At 50.7% G+C, this 21,488-nt stretch overlaps 1 protein-coding gene across 1 annotated transcript in view; it reads left to right on the top strand.

The window, feature by feature from the left end:
* The first annotated feature begins 1,767 nt into the window (after positions 1-1,767).
* NTM (neurotrimin) overlaps positions 1,768-21,488 on the top strand; it is a 389,377-nt gene continuing 369,656 nt past the window's right edge. The window contains exon 1 of the mRNA XM_036397397.2: positions 1,768-1,925. Within this exon, the coding sequence (XP_036253290.1) occupies positions 1,850-1,925 (76 nt within the window). The 5' untranslated portion in view covers positions 1,768-1,849. The remainder of the gene's footprint in view (positions 1,926-21,488) is intronic.

Consider the following 21,488-nt stretch of genomic DNA (forward strand, 5'->3'; position numbering starts at 1 on the left):
AAGGACCTTTTCTGTGTGGGCATGTGGGTGTCATGCTCTTGATGCTGGGTTGTGGTGTGGACAGATGTGTTTGGTTTGGGAATCCTGAAGTGGAGAGAAGCCTATTTTATTTCTGGTGTTGTGAAATAGGGACCAGTGGTTGGCATGGGCAAGGAGCTGAGGTAACAGGAGTGTGTTCAATCCTAAACTGGGTCCAAGGGGCCCAGATGCTGCTCAGAGCAGGGGCTTGGTGTGAGGAATCAGATGAGCATGGTTACAGCATGGAAAACCCCCCTTGATCTGGACTAAAAGGAGATTTCTGCTCCAAACTGAAGAGGTTTTCCTTATTAAATTTGCTTCTAGAGCCATTTCCACGTGGGTTTAGGTGCACAAGGGGAAGAGGCTTGTAGGGGCTGTCCTGCAGAGATCAGGCCCCCAGGAGCAGGTGCCCCTCTTCCTTTGGGGCCAGGCAGGTGGGACGCAGGGTGGGTGTGTGGGTGTGAATCCCTCCCACCACCGTGCAGCTGGGGAAACTGAGTCACAGCACTGCTGCAGCTGCTCCAGGAGGGATTCACCCCCTTTCCCAGAGGGGAAGAGCTTTGGGGGGGTTTCAAGGGTGCTGTGGGGGTGTGTGGGTGATGGAGCAGGGGGGTGAACGCTAAAGGGAAATGTGGGGGGGTGCAGATGCCCAGGGGATGTGGGTGCTGGCTGCCAGGGGAGTTTGGGGGGATGCTGGAGCTGGGGGGATGCAGATGGAGGGGGGAACCCTGGGGGCTGCGGCTGCCAACACTGAGGGGGATGTGGATGCTGAGGGGTGGGGTGGTGCAGATCCTGGTGGGATGAGGGGGCTGCAGATGCCCCGGGAGGGGCAGTTTGGGGGTGTAGATGCCCAGGGGGGCAGTTTGGGGATGTGGATGCCCGGGGGGGCAGTTTGGGGGGGTGGATGCCGGGGGGAAGTTGGGGACTGCGGGTGCTGACAGTGACGGGGGTGCGGGTGCTGGTGGGGTTAGGAGGGATGCAGAAATTGGGGGTGCCGATGCTGGCGGGGTACTCGGGGTGTCTTTGCCCCTGGGGTGCGGGGGTGCGGGTGCTGGTGGGGTTAGGGGGGTGCAGATGTTGGGGGTGCACATGCCCGTGGGTGTTTGGGGTCTCTTTGCCGCTGGGGTGCGGGACTGCAGGTGCCGGGTGTCCCGATGCTGGTGGGGTTGGGGGGGTGCAGATATGGGGGGTGCAGATGCTGGGGGGGTGCTCAGGGCGTCTTTGCCGCTGGGGTGCGGGTGCCGGCAGGGTCCGGATGGTACTGGGGTTAGGGGGATGCAGATATTGGGGGTGCCGATGCCGGCGGGGTTCTCGGGGTGTCTTTGCCGCCGGGCTGCGGGTGCTGGGGGTCTGGATGGTGCTGGGGTTAAGCGGTGCAGATGTTGGGGGTGCGGATATTGGGGGTGCCGATGCCGGCGGGGTTCTCGGGGTGTCTTTGCCGCGGGGGTGCGGGGGTGCGGGTGCCGGCAGGGTGCGGGTGCCGGCGCGGGGGGGCCCCGCAGCCAATGAATGCTGCGCGGGGGCGGCTGCGTGCGCGGCCGGCGGCGTGTTGCAGCCGGGCGGCGTGTGCGGGCCGGAGCGGCGGGCACGCAGCGCCTGTCCTCGCACCTGCAACCCCTTCCGACCCCCTTCCCCCCCCTTTTTTTTTTTCTTTTGGGTTTTTTTCCCCCCTCCCCCACCCTTCGGTGCTTTTTTCCTTTTTTTTTTTTTTTCCCCCTTCCTTTTTCCTTCCCCCCCCCCCCCGCCCCTCTTCCTGCGCTTTGCTCCGGGAAAACGCTGGATTTTAAACCTTTCCCTGCCCGGCAGTGAGTGGGGAAGGAGAAGGAAAACCATGGCCCAGGCCAAAATGCACCACCCCGTCTCTTGGGTGATCTTCGCCGGGATGGCCGCGCTCCTCCTCCCCCAAGGTAGGGAACGCCGCGGGGGACGCAGCCCGGGCGGGCGGAGGATGCGCGGTCCCACAGCAGCACCCTCCGAGGGGGCTGGGGGATGAGAATCCCCCCAGAGTGGGCATGAGGATCCCTCCAGAGCGGGGACAGAGCTGGGAAATTGTCCCCAGCCCGCCGTGAAGTTGCGGGGGATGCGGATGCGGGTGCGGCGCAGGAATCCCCGGTGCACCGGGCTGGCGGCGGGGGGGACACCGCTCCCCTGGCGTCCTGATTATCTTTGCGGGTGCAGGAGGACTCTGCCATCCCAGCACGATTCTGGCAGGATCAGTGATCCAACAGGCTGGGGGACACGGTGGGGGGACCGGGGTTCCTCCGTGCTCCCCCCACGCCTTTGCTTTTCCAGCAAGGTCGTCCGAAAAACTCGGTGCAGCCCCGCTCCCGCCGGGCTGGGAGTTGGGAAGTCCTGGTCCAGTCTGTCCCGGATCAGCACGGCTGCCTCCCCCCAGCCGGGGGACGGTGCTTGGAGGGGAGGGGGGGCTGTGCAAGGGGGAAAAAAAAGAGCAAAAAGCGAAGGGAAAAGGAGGGGGGAAGAGGCGGCAGGAGCCAGCCCCATCTGGCCGGGAGCGCCGAGCCTGTCAGCTCGCGTTAGGCTCCTCGCAGCCATCTGGAGGGGCTGTGGGAGCGGGGTTTCCTCCATGGGAGGAGAGGATGGAGCCGCATCCTGCCCCGGGCCGCCGCGGGAGCTCGGGATGCGCAGGGGATGCGCCAGGGGGATGCTGCTGCGCCTGGAGCGGGGCTCCGGGGCGGGATGCGGGCACTTCCCGGGGACACGGATGCACCCCGGGAGGGGATGCAGGCGCTCCTTGGAGCAGGGATGCACCCCCGGGGCGATGCGAGTATTCCTGGGCCAGACGGATGCAGCCCGGGGGGATGTGGGGTCTCCCGAGGATGGATGCGCCCGGCGGGGTGAATGCACCTCCTTCTCCACAGGCGGATCCTGCTCCCTCTGCGCTGCTCCCAGGTGCCCGCGGAAGGCTGGGGATGTCCAAAGCAGCCCAGCCTCGTCCCCCGTGTGCCGAGGAGCGCTGCAGCAGGAGCCGGGCGGGCTCTGGGAGCCCAGCGGGTGCGGGGCTGGGGGCTGCGGGGTGGCCAGGGATGCTCACTGGGTGTCTCCCACCACAAACTTCTCTCTGCTGGGCAAACCGGGCCCGCTGCTGCTGCTGCGGGGGGAGAGCCCCCCGTGCCGTATCGACCGGCACAGGCTGCTTAACATGCACATCACACGGTGCCGAGGCATCGCTCCTCTTCGCCTTCCTCCCGCTCTCCGTCTCGCAGGGCTGCTGCTGCCCGCCCGGCATTCCTGCATCCCAGGGGCTTCCCCCGCTCCGAGCCCTCCAGGGAACCCGGGCGGGGTGTGAAGGGTCGGGGCTCCCCAGGAGAGGGATGAAGCTGCGCCTTTCCCTCCTCACTTCTCCTGCTCGGAATTGAGGCTTCATTTGTTTTATTATTTCATTATTTTATTATTTTTTAATGCTTGCTTTGGGGCTCCTCACCTGGCTTCCTTGCAGTCTTATTCCATGCCTCTGGTCATCCTTCCTGCTTCCTTTCCTTGCTCCTATCAAAGCTTCCAGATCAAAAAGTAGTTGGTTTTTTATTTCTTTATTTATTATTTTTTATAACTCTCCTGGGCAGCAGAGCAGTGGGGAGGAATGTGCTGACTCCCTGAGCCCAAAATCCCCCAATTCCCTGCATTTCAGGAATCTGATGTGGGTGCCAGAAGTCCCTGAGTCACTCCTGGAGTGAGGGAAAGCAGGGAGCCACGTTATTCTGTGGGCTGGGGAGGACCCAGGGCAGAGCTGTGGGGAACTGGGTGAAATATTGCCCAGGGCAGCCTTTGGCAGCAAAAAGTTGGGGCCTTTTTGGGGCTGGGAGTTGCTGCATTGTTGGAAGGAAGGAGTCCCCTTGGGAGTTTTTTTCTTGCGTAATTTTATTTAAGAGTCATTCAAAAAACCCCTCAAACACACCCTACGAATAATTTTGTATTTTAGCACAAACTTTTAAAGAGAGTTTTGAGAAATTTGGGTTCATTCAAGCCCAAGGTAATATTTAGGTTTGTATGCAGTGCTGAAAATCAGCAGTAATGTGCTTCTGCTTCGTGAATTCTTCTGCTAATCCCAGCAGTTTTTGGAATTCATAAGTTTTCCCCTTTGTTTGGTGTCCAGAAGTGGAGCTGCCTTGTGTTTGAAAAGGTGAAAATAATTGTCATGCAGGAAAACTGTGTTTGGCACAAACCTCCTCCAAATATCTCCAGAGATGTGTGCTGCCCTCTGCAGCGGCTCGTCCTCCCCTGGGTCATTTCCCTATTTCCAGCCAAAAAAACAAGAAGAAAAGTGGTTTGTGAGTGTGCTTGAAAGGAAAGTGGAGCATGAAGTGGGATAATTCAGAGGCGTTTGACCACCTGCATTTGTGCAAACATCTGTGGGTCCTCCAAGTTTTGCAGACTCACTTTTGTGGAAATTTTGTTCATTTGTTGGATTTGTGGAAATGCGGCCCTAAAATGGGAGCTGTTGAGGGTTGTGTCCATCAGGAAAGAGCCCCCTGAGCCCTGGAATGTCCAGGGTGGTTGGACACCAAGGGAGCTGGAGAGAGAGGCTGGGGCATTTCTTGGATGCTGCATCCCTTGGAAGAAGCTACAGGTGTCCATTGCATCCACTCATGAGAAGGATGGATCCAGAAAACGTCCAGCCACAACTTGGGAGAGGAGATGGGAAGAGGGGAGGTTGCAGAGGGCTGGGATAGCCCCAGGCTTCGGGAAGTGAGTGGCAATTTGGCAACACAGCTCTCATTGTGTTTGCTCTGTGTCTTCTGTGTGATTTTTAAATAGCAGCAATGAAAATCCAAAATATCCTCACACAGGGCCCAGGCAGCAGAATTTTCCCTTCCCCCTTTCCTGGCTCAAAGCAAAGGGGTGTCCTCACTTATGCCCCATGTCCTTGACCCACAGCCCACCTGGATTTCTTAAGGAAGGGGCAAAAATCTCACCCCAGCACTCGGGAGTGGAAGAGACAAGAAAACTCTTCACTCAGCCACACGTAAAAGGATTAACCAGGCTAAAAGGTCATAGAAGATTTAGCTGGGCCTTTAGCATCAGTAAGCCAAGAATTATGGGAATTTGATTTACAAATTAGCATAAAGACCTTATTCTAATAAGCATACAAGCTGAAATAGGTATGTAAAATAATAGCATGTGTCAACATCCTACACAGAGCGTTCCTCATCCGAAAGAATTATTCGCTCGTTCGATGTGGCTGGGATGCAGATAATTCCCAAAGTGAGACAGGCTGTGCTGGTGTGTGATGGAAAGGCTGGATCTGACCCAGAGACACATCCACAGGCAGGAGGGGCTGGGTGCTTCCCCTTAGGAAAGGCAGGATTTGGAATCTGGGTTGGGGCTATGAAAAAAAAAAAAATGTTATCCCCAGAAAATGCTGCCCCCCAAAAATGATATCCCCAAAAAATGCTGTGCCCAAAAATACTATCCTAAAAAATACTGCTCCCAAAAAAAAAACTATCTCAAAAGAGTGCCACCCCCCAAAAAATGCTGCCCCCAAAAAATGCTACACCTGAAAAATGCTGTCCCCCAAAAATGCTGTGCCCAAAATCCTGTGTGAATTTTCTATCAGTGGAGGGGTGAGGGGAAACCTCCTGCTACTCCCAAAAAATTCTACCCCCAAAAAATGCTGTCCCCAGAATCCTGTGTGAATTTTCTCTCAGTGGAGGGGTGAGGGGGAAACCTCGGGCTACTCCCAAAAAATACTATCCCCAAAAAATGCTGTCCCCCAAGAAATGCCATCACCAAAAAATCTACCCCTAGAATCCTGTGTGAATTTTCTCTCAGTGGAGGGGTGAGGGGAAACCTGCTAATCCCCAAAAATGCCGCCCCCAAAAACCCCTATCCCCCAAGAAATGCTATCACCAGAAAATGCTGTCACCAAAAAATTCTACCCCCAGAATCCTATGAGAATTTTCTCTCAGTGGAGGGGTGAGGGGGAAACCTCAGGCTACTCCCAAAAAATGCTGCCCCCAAAATCCTGTGAGAGTTTTCTCTCAGTGGAGGGGTGAGGGGAATCCTCCTGGCAGCTCGTGCAGGAGGTAATTGCACTAATGAATGCGTATAAGAAAAATTACGTGTATCGACATCTTTTTGTGAATGCTCGGATTTATTGGTCCTCAGGAAAAATATTAGATGTGGTTAATAGTTATCACACAGGTCAATAAAACATGATATTCACCCCAACGGCAGAAAATAGCTTTTTAATAGGTAATAACAGTAATAATCAATACCTACATGATTAGATAACCCAGTTATATGCAGTACATAAAAGGAGGGGAATGCACTCTGCCTGCTCAATGCTGGATTTGGAGCGTGGCTGAACATCTGTCACTGCTGTTGATTCCCAGCAGGGCTGAGGAGGTATCAGCACCTCTGGAAATCAGGAACCACGTGGCATTAATTGGCACATTTTTAAGATTCATCAGAGCAAGCAGGAACCTGAGAAGACCTTTGGAAAGCAGCTGAGCTGTGCAAAACGCTGGAGGCACCCAAAATGCTGGAAAGGGGATGGGATTTTGGTGTGGGTGGTGGAGCTGCAGGTGGGTTTTCCAAGTGTGTTGTCATCTTACTGCAGGGGTTCCATGCTGTTGTCTCTTTATCACAAAAGTTCCATATCTTCTTGCTGTTTCTCCTGAGTCAGCCCCTCACACTGTTAGGTGCCACGCTGCTGTCTCTTTATCACAAAAGTTTCACACCTTCCTGGTGTTTCTCATGGGCAGCTCCTCAGAGCACTGACCCTTTCTTCTTCACAAAGCAGCCACTGACTCCAGTTCCCTCCTCAAGGGGCCAACCACTCTTTTATAGCATCTTCGTCTCACTGGGTACAGCTCTGGCCTGTTAAAGACAGGCCTGCTCCTAATCTTTCATAATTGGCCCAGCTGCACTCCTTAGGGGTAAGAATACTTTCTACACTATCTTTATTTTCTTATATTCTATCCCACTACACAAGTGTGGATTTCTGCTGCTTCCCTGGGGGCCTCCCTGTGCTGAGCTGGTTACACAGCTGTAATACAAGGAGGATACAAGGAGGAGTAAAGTTGTTGTAGTTGCTCTATGCTGTGGTTGTGGAGAGATCTCAATGATAAAAATCATGATCAAAATAATTAAAAAAAATCAAAGTGCAATGGAAGCTCCATTGTGTGTAATAAATTCCCTTGCAGCACAGGAGGAGGTGCTGGAGTAGGTTTGTGTAGTAGCTACACCAGGTTTAGGAGCCTCACTGGTGGGCTGGAGACGTGTGAGGTCCCATCATTTCAGGACAAATTTCAGGATTTGCAGTCGTTTCCTGGCCATGAAGCACATGTGAACAAGGTGCCTGTGGCCACCCTGTGGTGGGTATGTGAGGAGGAAAGGATGGAACACCACCTCAGGTGTTCATGGCCAGGGTTTGGAGCTGCAGCTTGGCCTTGGAGTTGAGCTCTTGCCTTCTAGCAGGGACCAAGATGAGCAAAAATGCCAGATTTGGGGATTCTGTGGAAGCCCAGGTTGGTGTCCAGCTTCTCTCTCTTTCCCACATTTGGGATGAGCTTCATGGGTCAGAGGGAGATAAATATCAGTTTGATAAGTAGAGAGGATCAGGTGGGAGCTGGGAGCTTGTAAAAAATCTGCTCTGGTAACCTCAGGGACCATCCCTGTGTGCAGGGCTGGGGCTCTGGAGGCTGCTGCCAGTTTTGGAATATCCCTGTGCTTCACAAAAGCTGCTTCTCCTTTCTCCACATAAGAACTTTGACCAGCACAATAACCCTGGCTCGTGGTTTTTCCATCTTCCTTTAACTTACTCCTGAGACGAGTGCATTTGATATTAGAGTGTCTGCTTTGTGTATTTTTCTTGCAGTTTTCACTTAAAAATACCTATATTTTGATTTCCTCCCCCATTTTATTTTTTCCCCATGGGGAAGAAATTGATCAGTTGACAGATCTAGGTCAGGTTAGTGAGCAGGGCTTGCTGTTTTCTGTGATAAACCAGGAGTGGATGGGGAGAGCTCTTCCCAGGAAGCTCCAGTCAGTCAGTGGAGGTGAAATTCAGCTTTCCTCAGCCTGGGAAACACGTTGTGAGGAGCAAATATTTGGCCATGGGGATCAAAAAAAGACCTTTATTTGTATTTGTCTTTGCTTCCCAAACTTCAGTAGTGGCAAGAAAGGGAAAAACGTTCCTTGCTTGTTCTCCAGTTGAAGGGACAAGAGCTTTAAAGAGGGGAAATGGGATTTTTTAAGCATTACTGTCATTCTCCTTTGATGGGCAGTGACAAATCTCCCATTAGACTCAAACCTGATCCATCTCTGATGTTCATGGCAAAAGCTTGGAGCTGTGCCTTGGACTTGGAGTTGAGTTCTTGGCTTCAAACAGGAGCCAAAATGAGCAAGGTGCCAGATTTGGGGATTTTGTAGTGGAAGTCCAAGCCATGCTTCTGTCTTCTGTTGCCAGCCAGCACCACACGTGGGTTTTTCATGCCTTTAGAGGCTTTTATAGGAAAAAAACCAGACTGGGAGAGCTGGGGGTGCTCACCTGGAGAGGAGAAGGCTCCAAAGAGAGCTCAGAGCCCCTTGCAGGAGCTAAAGGGGCTCCAGGAGAGCTGGAGAGGGACTGGGGACAAGGGATGGAGGGACAGGACCCAGGGAATGGCTCCCAGTGCCAGAGGGCAGGGCTGGATGGGAGATTGGGAAGAAATTCTTGGCTGTGAGGGTGTGAAGATCCCAGAACAGTGTGCCCAGAGCAGCTGTGGCTTCCCCTGTATCTCTGGAAGTGTTGAAAGCCAGGCTGGATGGGGCTTGGAGCCACCTGGGATAGTGGAAGCTGTCCTGTCCATGGCAGGGGTTGGAATAGGAGGATCTTTAAGGTCCCTTCCCAACCCAAACCATTCTGGGATTCTCTGAAAAAACAGGAACACAAAGAGTGATCCCTTTGCACCCCTTGGGGCACCCCAACCCCTGCATCCTGCAGGAATTGCATCCCAGCACATCTGGAGCTGTGGCTGGCACTGGGAGGAGCTGCCACCTTCCTCCTCCTCCTCCCCAAGCAGGCACCTTGCTCGTGGTCAACAATAAATCAGAGGTGCTGCCTTGCCAGGCTCTGCTCTCTGCTGCCAGGAGGCAGAGCTCGGATTTTTGATGTGCTTAACAGTTAATATGTCTAATGCTGAAAGCTGTTGTAAATTAATTGACCTCTTGGCCCCTTGTCCTGTTGACTGTTCCCACTAAAGACAGTGGTTGGTTCTTGGCATTCTTGCCCCCCTCCTCCACCTCCCAGTAATGCTTTGCTTGCTAATCAGGGCAGTCAAAAAAAAGGAGCCTTGACTCTGAAATGCTTCAGAGGAGCTGCAGGGGCAGGTCAGGATTCTGGGCATCCACTGTGCCTGAATCCCTGGTGCTCAGAGTATTCCCTGTGTGCTCTGCATGGAACCCTCTGCCTTCTCACGGGCACAGTGGGGATGGAGGTGCTGCCAGAGTGAAAAGCCCCAGCACAGCCCCAGGGACCCTCTGGAGGTGGATGGAAGGGTCACCTCTCTGCCCTGGGTGAGCTGTGGCTCACCCCAGGATGTGGGTCTGGCTTGGAGGAAGGATGAGGGTGGGTTCTCATCAGGGATTTTTTGGAAATTACAGAAAAATATCCCAGAACAGTTTGGGTTGAAAAGGACCTTAAATCTCATCTCATTCCTGTGGTAACCACATATCCTCTGAGCAGAGAGAGACATAGCTGTCCCAGGATTTTCCTGGGAAGCTGTGAGAAAGTTTGGAGAAAGAATTAAAACAATTATTATCTCTCTTTCTGTAAATGTTGTTTATAAATATGATTCTCCAGAGTGTGCTATTCATAGTTCACCAGCAGGAGAGAGAAGATTCCTAAAGGCCAATCAGGTCTTAGGTCCACCATTGTTCCTACAAGAACTGTGGGTTTCTAAATAAAGTGCTTTTCATGCTTTCTGATGATGGAGTCTCTGTGTCACCTTTGTCTGTCTCCAATACCCCTTTGGTGATGCATTCCACCCCTGCCATGGGCAGGAACACCTTCCACTAGACCAGGCTGCTCCAAGCCCCATCCAACCCAGCCTTGAGGGGTTGGTGTATTTTCCTTGCACACTGCTGATCCTGGGAACCCTGATTTAGCTTGGAAAGGAGCTTGGAAAACCACAAATGCTCAGTCCAGAGGGCTGGTTTGTGTCCTCCAGTGACTCATGGTGGGAGAGAGAGAGAGCAGCTGCTAAGGAGTGGGAAATGCCACGGGAAATTGTGTAATATTAGAAACGAAGCGGAATGTTTCAGGTTTTTCTAATTCCAAAATGAAATAATAATTAAAAAAAGAACAATCACAAATTCCCAGTGAAAGTAAATTCTGGGAAGAGTAAGGATTGATTTTTGAAACATTTTCTTCGGAGCTCGCTGAGGCTTTATGTACAAAGTTGTGAAGTGATTTAAAAAAAAAATAAAAAGAGCTCCAAAGGCCGTGTTCCAGCAGTATCAAAGAGCCTGGAGTCTCCAGCCTTGTTCCATTTTGTATTGTTATTTCTTCAAAACAGATCCTTTGCTAATGTTTCCATTTTACTAGAAACAGAATTCTTGATTTAAAGAACTGGTTTGAAAGCCAGACCTGACCCGCCTCACTGGAAGCGTGACAGGCCCACAGAGCAAAGCAAGGTTCATTAATGCCATAATATTCTCTTTCTTTTTTTGGTGTTTGGGGCTTTTTTTTCCCCTCTTCGAGGAGTTATCTGGTGAATAGCACTTGGTTCCTGGCTTGGTTTGGGTGTTTTTAGCTTTCATTCCCTTTCTACAGGACAGATGGTATTTAGAGATCACAGGGTGCCTCCGTTAGACTTTTACTTTTCCAAAGTCAATTCCCCAAGCCAGCACTGGGGTTTTTGATAGCGGGCCAAGGTGCAGGAGAGCGGCAGGGCTGGCTGGCACGGGGTGCATTTGGATTTAGGATGAGTGACATCTCTCTTAATGAAGCTCGTTTTGGAACAAAGCTGGCGAGGAGCAGGATCCGTGATCCATTAGAGGCTGGGGTAGTGGCAGAGCCAAAACTGCCTTGTCACTGGAGACAACATGAAAAAAACGTGTATTATTTATTGTTTACTTTTTGTGCCGCTTTTCTGCACGTCAATGCTTCCCATTGTATGTTTTGGCCTTCAAAACCTGACACCACATTAGAAACCATCTCCAAAGCCCCCAAATAATGCATAAACTATGATTATTCCTTCTGATCCACTTGTGTTTATGTAAATGGCTGGAAAAGCATTTTTCAGCTTATTTCAGAAGCTTAAGGGATTCATACCAAGCCTATTATTGAAAAATCAGAAAGTGAAAAGCAACTTCTGAGACAAGGAATTAGCAACTCAATGGCAGCGCTGGTGCTGTGGGGTCTGGCTGGACCGCAGATGGGAATTCCCTTGGGATTCAAAAATCCAGCAGGTTCGGTGGGCTTCGAGGGGAGAGGGGACTCAGAGGAGGTTTGGGGTCAATCCAAAGGGTTGAGGGGCTGCAGGGAGAGCTGGGGCACAAACCATTGGTGCTGCTGGGGCTGCTGGTCTGGGTTTTGAGGGGTGAAGCCCCCAGGCACTTGGGGAATAATCTCTTGCATCCGTGGGTGGGAAGGGGCTGGCAGTGCCATCCTTGCTCCATGCAAACCTTTTCACTCTGTCCCAGGAGAGGTGGGACCAGATGCAGATTCTCTTTGGGCTCCATCCCGTTCCAACCAGCCCTGCAGCATCTCATCCCTCCTCTCCTGCTGCCTTTTTTTCCCTGGTTTGGTCCCTTTCCCCCTTCCTTATGTTAATTTCCCACCTGAGCACCAAGTACTTTATAAATAGCAAATCTGAAATGAATTTCCTAGCAGCAATCATTATCTCCCTCGACAGCCATTAAACATTCACACAAGCAGAGCAAAATGACAAAGGGGATTGATTTTTACAGTATGTTGGGGGGAGGTAGGAGAAAGGAAATATGTTGACAAGGCTTTTTTTTTTTCTCCTTATTTCCCCCCTCTCTCCATTCTCCCCTCCCTTCCACATCCTCTATCTTGGTGGAAATCAAAATCACCCTTTTGGAGATTGGGTTGGGAGGGGATGGGAGACAGCGAAGTTGGAAATAAATAACAATAAATTTAAAAAGAAAAGGTGAAAACCAAAAAGCAGCAAGTTCTTCTTCGAGCAGCAAGCTCTGCTCCCTTCCTCTGCAGCCCCTGGAAGCCTCGCTCCGATCCGCTGGCCACGTACAAGTGGTAAACACGAAGTTGGTTCCGTGGCCTGGCTGTGGAGATGAATATGTCAGAGCTAATGCCTGCGAAGATGGAGGGGTGGGCTGCAGGGAAAGGGGGGGCCCAATCTGGGAGCCTGCTCAGCAGAATAAATGTGTTGATGCAATCGTTGGGAGCGGGCGAGCCGCGGCCGAATGAGGCACTGTAGCTGAAAATTTAACTTTGATTTCAATTTTCATATTTGTCAGCAATAATTAGATTCAAGAAATGTTTTTGCCGCTGTTCTAAAATACTAATAAGTAGGAGCCTTTGTAGTATGGCTAATGGAGTCTTTTTTTTCCTAGTGGGCTAGAAAAATTCCATTAAAGGGAAAAGTCATACTATATTACTGTGCTTCAACATGCAGTGGCTTTGCTGCCACAGGAATATCTGTGCTGGGAAACAGTGCAGGGATGATGCTGATGCTGCTTCCTGCGGCTGGGATTGGGCAGGGCCAGAGGGGACCCCCCACATCAAACTGAGCAGGGAGTGATGCTCTGAGGGGCTGCTTTGGGAAGCTTTTGAACTGCTCATGGGATGATATCCCAGTGGCTCTCATCCAGCAGGCTTTGGCAAATTGTTTTGGTGTTGCCATTTCCCTTTGGGTTTGACGCCTTGGATCAATGAGGAATTTCCCCTTGTTGGCTCTGCCAAAGGCAGAAAGCTCCTTCCACCCCTCCCCAGCCTGCAGGGTGGATTTCCTTGGCAGCACTGCCAGGTTTTATCCCAGGGAGATGCCGGCAAGGAAAGCGATATTAAATTTGCTGGCGATATGCAGAGCAAATGGGGAAGCTCTAAGTTGTGTCATTCTCAAGTTACTTCAGCCTATTAAGCAAACAAAAGCACTTGTGGAGTGAGAAATGGAAATGGCCAACGTGGCCCGATTAATCCTGGAAGTACAATTCCATTAATAAGCCAGCTTTTAATAGGTGGCTCTTTCCAGGAGCTGCTGGGACGAAGAATTGATGTATTCACTGTAATTGTATTGCAACTAATAGGATCAGAAGAAAATTGTATGGAGAACTTATTCCTTTGCCACCATATTCCAATCAGTTGAAATAATACAGGAGGGCCCAGCATGGTAATGAGACTTAAATCTAAACAGGAATATTTTAAATTTTAGTGTGAGGGGGGGTTGGCTTGTGCTTTTGCTTCCCCCTAGATTGGGCAGAAATAAAAAGAAATAAAAGAGCAGTTCAGAGAGGAGCTGGAGGAAATGGGGATCCCAATCCCAGTGGAAATGCTCCATGGTTGGGTGCTGGGGCTGCTGTCTCAGCTGGGGATGGGATGTGGCTGCTGGTGCAGAGCTGTGCCAGCTCAGCCTCTGTCCTGAATGCTAAGGGGGGTGTCTGGATGCCCAGGGATGGGACTGCCCCCTTGGCATCTCACCCAGAGCCTTTTGTTCCCGTCATTGGCAGCGAGAGGAGCCTTCCCCCTCTGCAGTCGCTGTGGTTCACTGGCAGAGCTCATTAACGAGCCTCAGGTCCTCCCTCCATTCATCCCCCATTTATTCCCAACTCCATCTGCAGGCTCTGATGGTTTGCTGATCCTTTCTTCCCAAAGAACTCCTGCAAAACCCCACCTTCTGCTTTAGGGAGCAAATGTACCTTTGTGGCTGCAGCTCTGGGCCCCTGTGGGCTGCAGAGAGGGATTTGGGCTTTAATCCATGAGTGTCTCTCCAAGGGACCTTGGAAGAGAAGAACTGTGCAAATCCCAGGCAGGCTGGGTGGCTCAGCACATCCAAGCTGATGCACAGCAGTGCCCCAGGATGCAGATCTCCACAATATCAATGGAATTATGGAATGATGCACATTAAAGCAAGGGAAATACCAATGTGGGAGCTGCCTGACCCAGAATCTGTGTGGCCCATGATTTGTGGCGCTGGGGCTTTGCCATGAGAAGTTTGCAATCACTTTTTGTCTGTTCATCACTGGTTCAGGGCTGTTTGTTTTTCACTCCTCCTCCCTATTTGTATGCAAGCTCTGACCCTGCTTTGGTAACAGGCTAGAGAGTAAATAGAAAGGGGAGGGAAAAAAAAAAGGCAAGGGAAAAAAAAGCCAAGGCACAGTTCAGCTCAAATCCCCAAGGAAACAGATGTGATTGCCTTCCAGAAATGGCTCCAATAAGGCCAGAAAGGAATATTGCTTTTATAGCTTTTGGGATATAAAACATTTAGAAAATGTGATTGACTGGTAGTGCCTAATTTATCATTTATCCATTTCTCCCTCCACCCAAACACAGCAGTATCCTCAGACAGACTCATTCCCACCTTTTTTTGGCTCTGTGCCTCTTTCCTGTGTGTGACACACGTGCACACCCATGTGTCCTTGCACGCTGAGCTGTGTGCACACACAGGCACGTGTTCCCCCACGCTCCTGGCTCCTTGTCCCTGTGCCTGTGTCATGGATTTATCATCGTTCTGCTAAGCACTCAAACTCCTGTGGCTATTTATAATTAATGCTCAGAAACCTGCCAATCCATTTAATGACACCAGGAGGTCACGGCCTCCCTTATAGCTTCCCATTAATCATCATTAGAACAGTTCTGGGTTTTTTACGTTCTTTTAAAATGTTAATTCACCTTTATAATGCTCCTTTCAGCTCTGACTGTAAAGGGATACTCTGTAGTCACTCCAGACTGTCTTGCAAGTGTGTGCAGGTGAAAGGCTCAGTGGGACAATTGCACTTGATAAAGTCTCTTGGATGTCTCCCGCTGGAATGAATTACACTCACAAGCTCTGCCAGATGGGATTTCTGCACTGCCCTCTGCCGCCGGCTCCTCGCACGCTGCTGGCTCAGCTCCCTCCCTGCCGGCTCCATCGCTCACCACTCGTCCCTCCTGAACCGCAGGATCACAGAGTCCTGGGGTGGCTCGGGTGGCAAGGGACCTTAAAAATCCTCTGGTTCCATGTTACAATCCTCTGGTTCCAAGACATGCCAAAATCTGGCTTGGTTTGGAAAGCCAGGTGTCTGCTAAGGAAGGCAGGAGCCTCCCCTGAAATGGAAAATGTGAACCCTCTCCCTCCAAATTGTTATAAATTTGAAATTTAGGAGCTCTCAGGCAAAAATATGGGAGCAGGGAATAACAGTTCTTTAACAGGGAAGAAAATAAAAAAATAAAATAAACAATGCAGTAACTAAAACAGCACTGCCAGAGTCAGAACCCAACCTGACACCCTGTGGGTCAGGCTGTTGGCAGCAGAACCATTGGAATTGTGGCTCAGCCCTCCTGCAGTGTCAGGGCTGGTTCCCCATGTGGAATGAGCTTATCCATGCTGGCACAGAGCTGGCTCTGCCAGGCTGTGCTCAGGCACAGCTTTGCTGGGCAGGTTTTGTAGATCTGAGGTGGGCTCATGCACAGTTTGGCTTTATGGGTTCTGGTGTGTCGCAGACATCTTTTATGAAAAATCCTTTCCTTAGGATTCTTCCTCATGAGAAGCTGAGAGGCCTCAGGAACAAAATGCAAACAATGGTTATCTGCTGCTGTGGAATGCAACAGGTGCATCTGGGATTGGTCTCATGTGGTTGTTTCTAATTAATGGCCAATCACAGCCCGGCTGGCTGGGACTCTGTCTGAGCCACAAACCTTTGCTATCATTCTTTCCTTTTCTATTCTTAGCCAGCCTTCTGATGAAATCCTTTCCTCTATTCTTTTAGTATAGTTTTAATATAAAATGTATCATAAAATAATAAATCAGCCTTCGGAAACATGGAGTCAGATCCTCGTCTCTTCCCTCAACCTGAGACCCCTGTGAACACGGTCACACTGGTGTCTTGGTTTGGGTGGAGCATCCATCTCATCCCTTGTGAAGGTTAACAAAAATCCCAAAAATCCCAATTCCCAGAGAGCAGGGCTGCTCCCATTGTTGAGTCCATCTCTGTCCTGCCAGTGCCCTGGGAGCCTCCAGCCCTTCTTGTGTGTGCCTAAGCACTCCCTGCCATGGTCACAGCACAGGACATCAGCAGAGATGTCAAGAGGCAGCTTGGAGGAAGGAAAACTCCGGGTGCAATCTGGTACCTTTGGCAAGCAGCAGTTCCTCTTCAGGAGCCCCCTCCTGGCTTGTGGTTGGAAGCAATCATCCCTCTCCAAAGTCAATCTGTGCTTGCCACCAATGGGAATGGCTCCAAAGCACTGCAATCCTGATCCAGACTGGGGTGTTGATCCTTTTGGGAGCAGTCCCATGGCCCCCTGTGAGCTGTGGGGACTTCTCACAGCTCTGGGTGCCCAAGCTCCAGAGCCTCCCATGATTTCTGCTCTGTGCTCATCCAAGAGGGGAGACGGCAGCACAGACACCCAGTTCCTTTGGTGGGAAGCATGCACAGCCCTGCGTGTGCTCAAGGAGGACAAAGATTCATGCTGGCCTCTCTTTTTGGGTGAAATAGGATCACTCCTGCTCCTTTGGAGACTTCTGGTCTGGGTGAGAGCCGAGCCCAGGCCCGTTTCTCTGAGTAAATACGCCAGCAGCATTTGGCTTAATGAACTGTGGCTTTTAATAAATGGCTCTTATCTTGCTGAAGTGCTGCTAAATTGTCAGGATTTAAAATTAGCCTAATAGATTTGTGGGCGATGTTTTATTCACTGGTTAGTTGGAAAGAGATGGAGAGGGGGGGAGAGATGGCTCCACCCAGTTCTCCCTGAATTATACACGAGTTATTTATTTGTTTGGGCCGAAGGGGAAATGTTCTGGATTAATGTGCAATGCCTCAGCACCTGACTTAATGAGAATTTAGAGACCTATCCCAAACTGATATTCCCCCATTAATCACTCGGTGGCCCCTCTGCTTTGCTGTCCCTGGGATGGTATTTTTTATGGTGGTGGTTGGGTTATGGTACCCACAGCTGCTTGCCAGGAAAAGGGGATGAGGATGGACAAGGGAAGTTTTTGGGTGCTGTGGTGGTTCCAGGACCACTTGTGCAGCTTTGCTCCGTGTTGATGTTGAAGTAGAGCCCGTAGATCTCTGTCTGCACCACACCCACCCGTGCAACTTGAGTTCTTGAGCTCAAAGCTGAAGTTGCTCAGCTTGTGATGCATCCCATGAACTTCCATGAGCCACTTTGCCTGTATTTCTTTTGGCAAAGCTGAGCTGGTTATGATCCTGTTGACAGTTTGGAGACATATGGAGAGTCAAGGCAGAACAGTGTCTTATAATAGAGTAAAATGGGATCTGGTTGGGATGAAAGATGCCAGGGAAATGTCAATCACTATCATTATCCTAACAAACTGCTGTACCTGCAGAGATAATAATAATATTTAGCAATTATATAGCACCTAACAAGCTCAAACAGCACAGACTGCAGCTAATTAAATCTCCCAAGACTTCCTTTGGGTGGCTGATTTCCTTAGAGCGTGGACCAGCTTCCCAGAGTATTTTGTGAGAAGCTAAAGGCACTTCTTCCCCATTTCACAGGTAGGGAAGGGTGGTCCTGCTGGAAATCCACGCAGTGAGGGTGGTGGGGTCAGTCCTGGCTCTGGGTTGGGCTGTTTGCTCCGTTAGGAGGTATTGGGTGGGCTTGACTCGATCACCCGGTGGCCAAAGGTGTTTGGGTGCATTAAAGTGCTTTTCCTTGTCCTTTCTGGAACTGGGGAGACTTTGGGTGCTGGACACCCAAATGAGGACCCCACCATCACCCCTTGGTGAAACGGAGGTGCTGGTACAGATGGTTTTCAGGGCTGGACAGTCAGAGGGTGTTTTCTCCTGTGTCTGTCTGCTTTGCTGGGCTGCTGCTCGTTCCCTCTTGGTTCATCATTCCCCATCCCATCTCGACCTGCATCCTCACAAACCCTTCTGCAGGGTGACACACCAACCAGCATCCCTGCTTTGGCTGGGCCATCCAAGATCACAATGACAGAAAGCACGACTTGGAACATTTCTCCATTTGTGCTCTCACCTCTCCCTTCCTGGCAAGCAGCAGGTGAACCCTGCCTGGATCCAGCCAGGCTCCCTGGCCCCTGCCCGGTGTGTGTTCCTCCAGCCCAGGCAGCCCCTGGTGTCCCTGTGACTTTGTGAAGGTCAGCGTCGGTGTCTGAAGTGGGAGCAAGGCGTGATGCACAGTGTCAGCCATAAAGGAAATGTTGTATATAAAAAATAAGTTTTTTTTTCTTTTCTTGTGGCAGAGGAACAAGGCGCCGGGTTCATTTAGCATTCATAAAGTCTTGCTTTGGAAACGCCTTTAAGTACTGCTGAGGGAGACTTGAAGGAGCATGTTTGAGAGTCAAATGCACATCTCCTTGGGCTCTCCTTTCATCTGCTTTAAAAAACACAATCTTTTTTTTTAATCTTTTTTTTTTTTCCCCTCTGTAAAAATACTAATCTTCTCCAACAGCAGCAGACACCCAGGGTGCAGGCGCTCGGCAATTAGCTCAGTGAACAGAATAAGTGAGGAGCAGAGGGAAGGGGGGACTCAGCCAAGGACCTGAGGACGCTGAAATCCTGCCTGCTAATTAGGAGGCAGCACAGGATGGGGCCTGGGTAATCCAGGTGCTGAGTCACAACAGCCCAGTGTGCTGTCCACTCGGGTGGCAACGTGGCCCTCTGTCATCCTCTGGGCTGAGAGGAAGGTTCACCAGGGAATTTGGGTCTTGGGCTGGGGAAGAGTCCAAGGGGATGAGGTGAGGATGAGTTTGGCTTGGTTCATGACCTGCCAAGAGTAGTCCTGATTCCGAGCAGGTCACGAGTAGCTGTTGGGAGAAACATGTGGAGGTTTTGGCACGATTCCTCCTTGGAATCTTGGCCAACATGTGGAGTGGAGTGTTCATCCTCCAGAGGCTGGGCTTTCCCTCACAGTCAGTCATCCTCTTGGAGTTGGTGTCAGCATGGAAGTTCAGTGCACAATTCCTGTTCCCCTCACAGGAGCTGAGGCAGAAGGAGAGAGACAAAAGCAACAAGGGTTGTCATCATCCAGACTTCTTCAGATAGTGAGGAGCCAACTTCTTGGGAAGTGTCAGATGGGCAGAATTTCAGCTCAGCCCCTTCTTTTGGCTGAAACTTTTCTTGTCCTTGAAATCTCTCCCCTTGTCTCTTCACTTGAGGGAAGGGAATTTACTGTGATGGAATATGTTGTCTTGTGGCTTTTTATGAAAACAGCACATGTGACTGCCCCTGTTTCCTGGAGCCAAAGGATATGGCTGGATTTCAAAAAGAAAAGGACTGGATGATTTCATTATTGCTAACAACTGTTCCCACCAAGATAAGGGCAGGCTAATCACATTCTCTGTGAAGAAGTACCAAGGGAACCAAAGGGGAACGTTTCCATTTGATCTTCCACGTTGTCTTCTGTGTTTTGGTCCTCTTCAGTGCTGGGCAGTGCCAGGAGCAGGCTGTGAGGCTGAGGGGATTTGGGGGAGTCAAGGCAGCAGTTCATGGTGCAGTGTCCTGGTTATTAGGGGCGTCCCAGGCTGGAGATGCTCTGCCAGCAGCTGCCTCCACATCAGGATTTATTTCAGTGACCGCCTGCAGTCAGGGCTGTAATTCCACATCCCAAACTCTTTGAGCGGAGCCTGAGCTGATGAAGGAGGCTGAGCACTGAGCAGAGAGGGAGTTTTCAGCTTTTTATTTTTGATTTGCAAGTTGCCCAGAAGAAAAGTGCCACCTCCTTCAGAAAAAAAAAAAAAAAAAATCAGCGCTTATGGCTAATGAATTTGCTTTTCTTAATTACGTTTCGCAGATTCCCGGTGTAGATTCCCCAGAGAACTGATCCATAGCTGAAAGCCCCCTCTGCAGTGAGCGTGCTCCATCTTTAGCTGCCAGGAGGTGATGCTGACCGTGGTGCAGCCCGGGTGCAGGGGCAGGGCAGGGCCAGGAGGTGAGGGATCAGATTTTGGCTGTGCCCTCTGCTCCCCTCCACTGCCTGCACGGACTGAGCCGCACGTGTCCCCACTGCAGCCATCCCTGTGGCAGGGAAGGAACTCTCAAGGCTTTGATTTGCCTCGTGGCAAGAGATAACATTATCATCTCGTCCTTTAATGACCTGAGGACACTGAGGATTTTTCACATCAATTTCTCTGTCTTGGTAGCTCTGATTCTGCCACGGGTGGGTAGTGCACAATCAGTGCAGGCAGAGGGGATGCAGTAACTCGGTTTCCCCCTCACCCTTGCGTTGTTTGCATGCCCTTGGCTCCTCAGGAGCATGGTGCAGGCACTAATTGATCCATCCCTTCGGCACAGCCAGCATGGAGCTGTCATTTGGTGAGCAAAGTGGGGTTCTCCCTTCTGGAGCACAGGGTCACCGCTTCAGGTCCCAGCAGCGACCACCCAAAGAGAAAAGATGACTTATAATTACATTCATAATTGAAAGTGATTAATGGTAGCAAAAGAACTTCAAGCGATTTCTTGTAATTAAACACTAATTTTAGTTCCTTTGCAGTGCTAAAGCACCATGTTTGCTTTACTGGGGATATTTATGGCTGCGCCTTAGCACAATTTAAAATCTTAAAAATACATGTTCAGTCATTAAGAATTTTGTGGTGACTGGGTAAACAAGTAAACATCAATTAATTTGTTTACTTTGTGTCTGTAATTAGTTTTTATTATTTCAAATTTTGGAGGATTTTCATTCTGGAGGATTTGTGGCTTTGAGTGGAAGAGTGGAACCCTTGATCAGTCCATACCAGGGGAGTCCTTCCCTGTGCTCTGGGCAGCTCTAGCTGCCAAAAATCCCCCAAAGTGTTATGAGATGGAGGCAGGAATCACATCTGGAATGGTTTAGGCTCAGAGGACATCATGGCCAAGTGTTGAGCCTGCTGGCTCGGAGGCTTTGGAGCAGGGAAAGGAGCTGTCTGCCCACGGCAGATGCTCGCTGGCTGTTGCTTGGTCTTGAAGAACAGAAGTGTCACCAAATCAGCTGTTTCTGCCAGGTTTTGGCTGTCTGTAAGCGACACCTTTCAAACTCAGCTGCTGCTCATGATGCTGTGTGTCAGGGGTTGCTCAGGGCTGCTCTCCTTCTCCCCTTGCTCCAGCTGCCAACACCATCTCCTCCCCTCCCCTCTTTGGAGGCAGCTTTTACCCTGGATCCAGCTTGGATCTAGCCTCGACTGAATTTTGGGGATATATTTGCAGAATTTAGTATTTAATCCCTAGTACTCTCATTGTATTGATTGATTTTGGATATTGACCTGTCAAATGAGGCTGGTTTGGGGTTTGGCTGTGAACAGGGAGCTGATGGATGCTGGCTTGGATGGCTGTACCTGGATACAAGCATTGTGGAGTCACCAAACTGGGCAGAATTCCCATCCTAA

The sequence above is a fragment of the Molothrus ater genome, chromosome 22 (assembly GCF_012460135.2).
Source record: "Molothrus ater isolate BHLD 08-10-18 breed brown headed cowbird chromosome 22, BPBGC_Mater_1.1, whole genome shotgun sequence".
Taxonomy (NCBI): Eukaryota; Metazoa; Chordata; class Aves; order Passeriformes; family Icteridae; genus Molothrus; species Molothrus ater.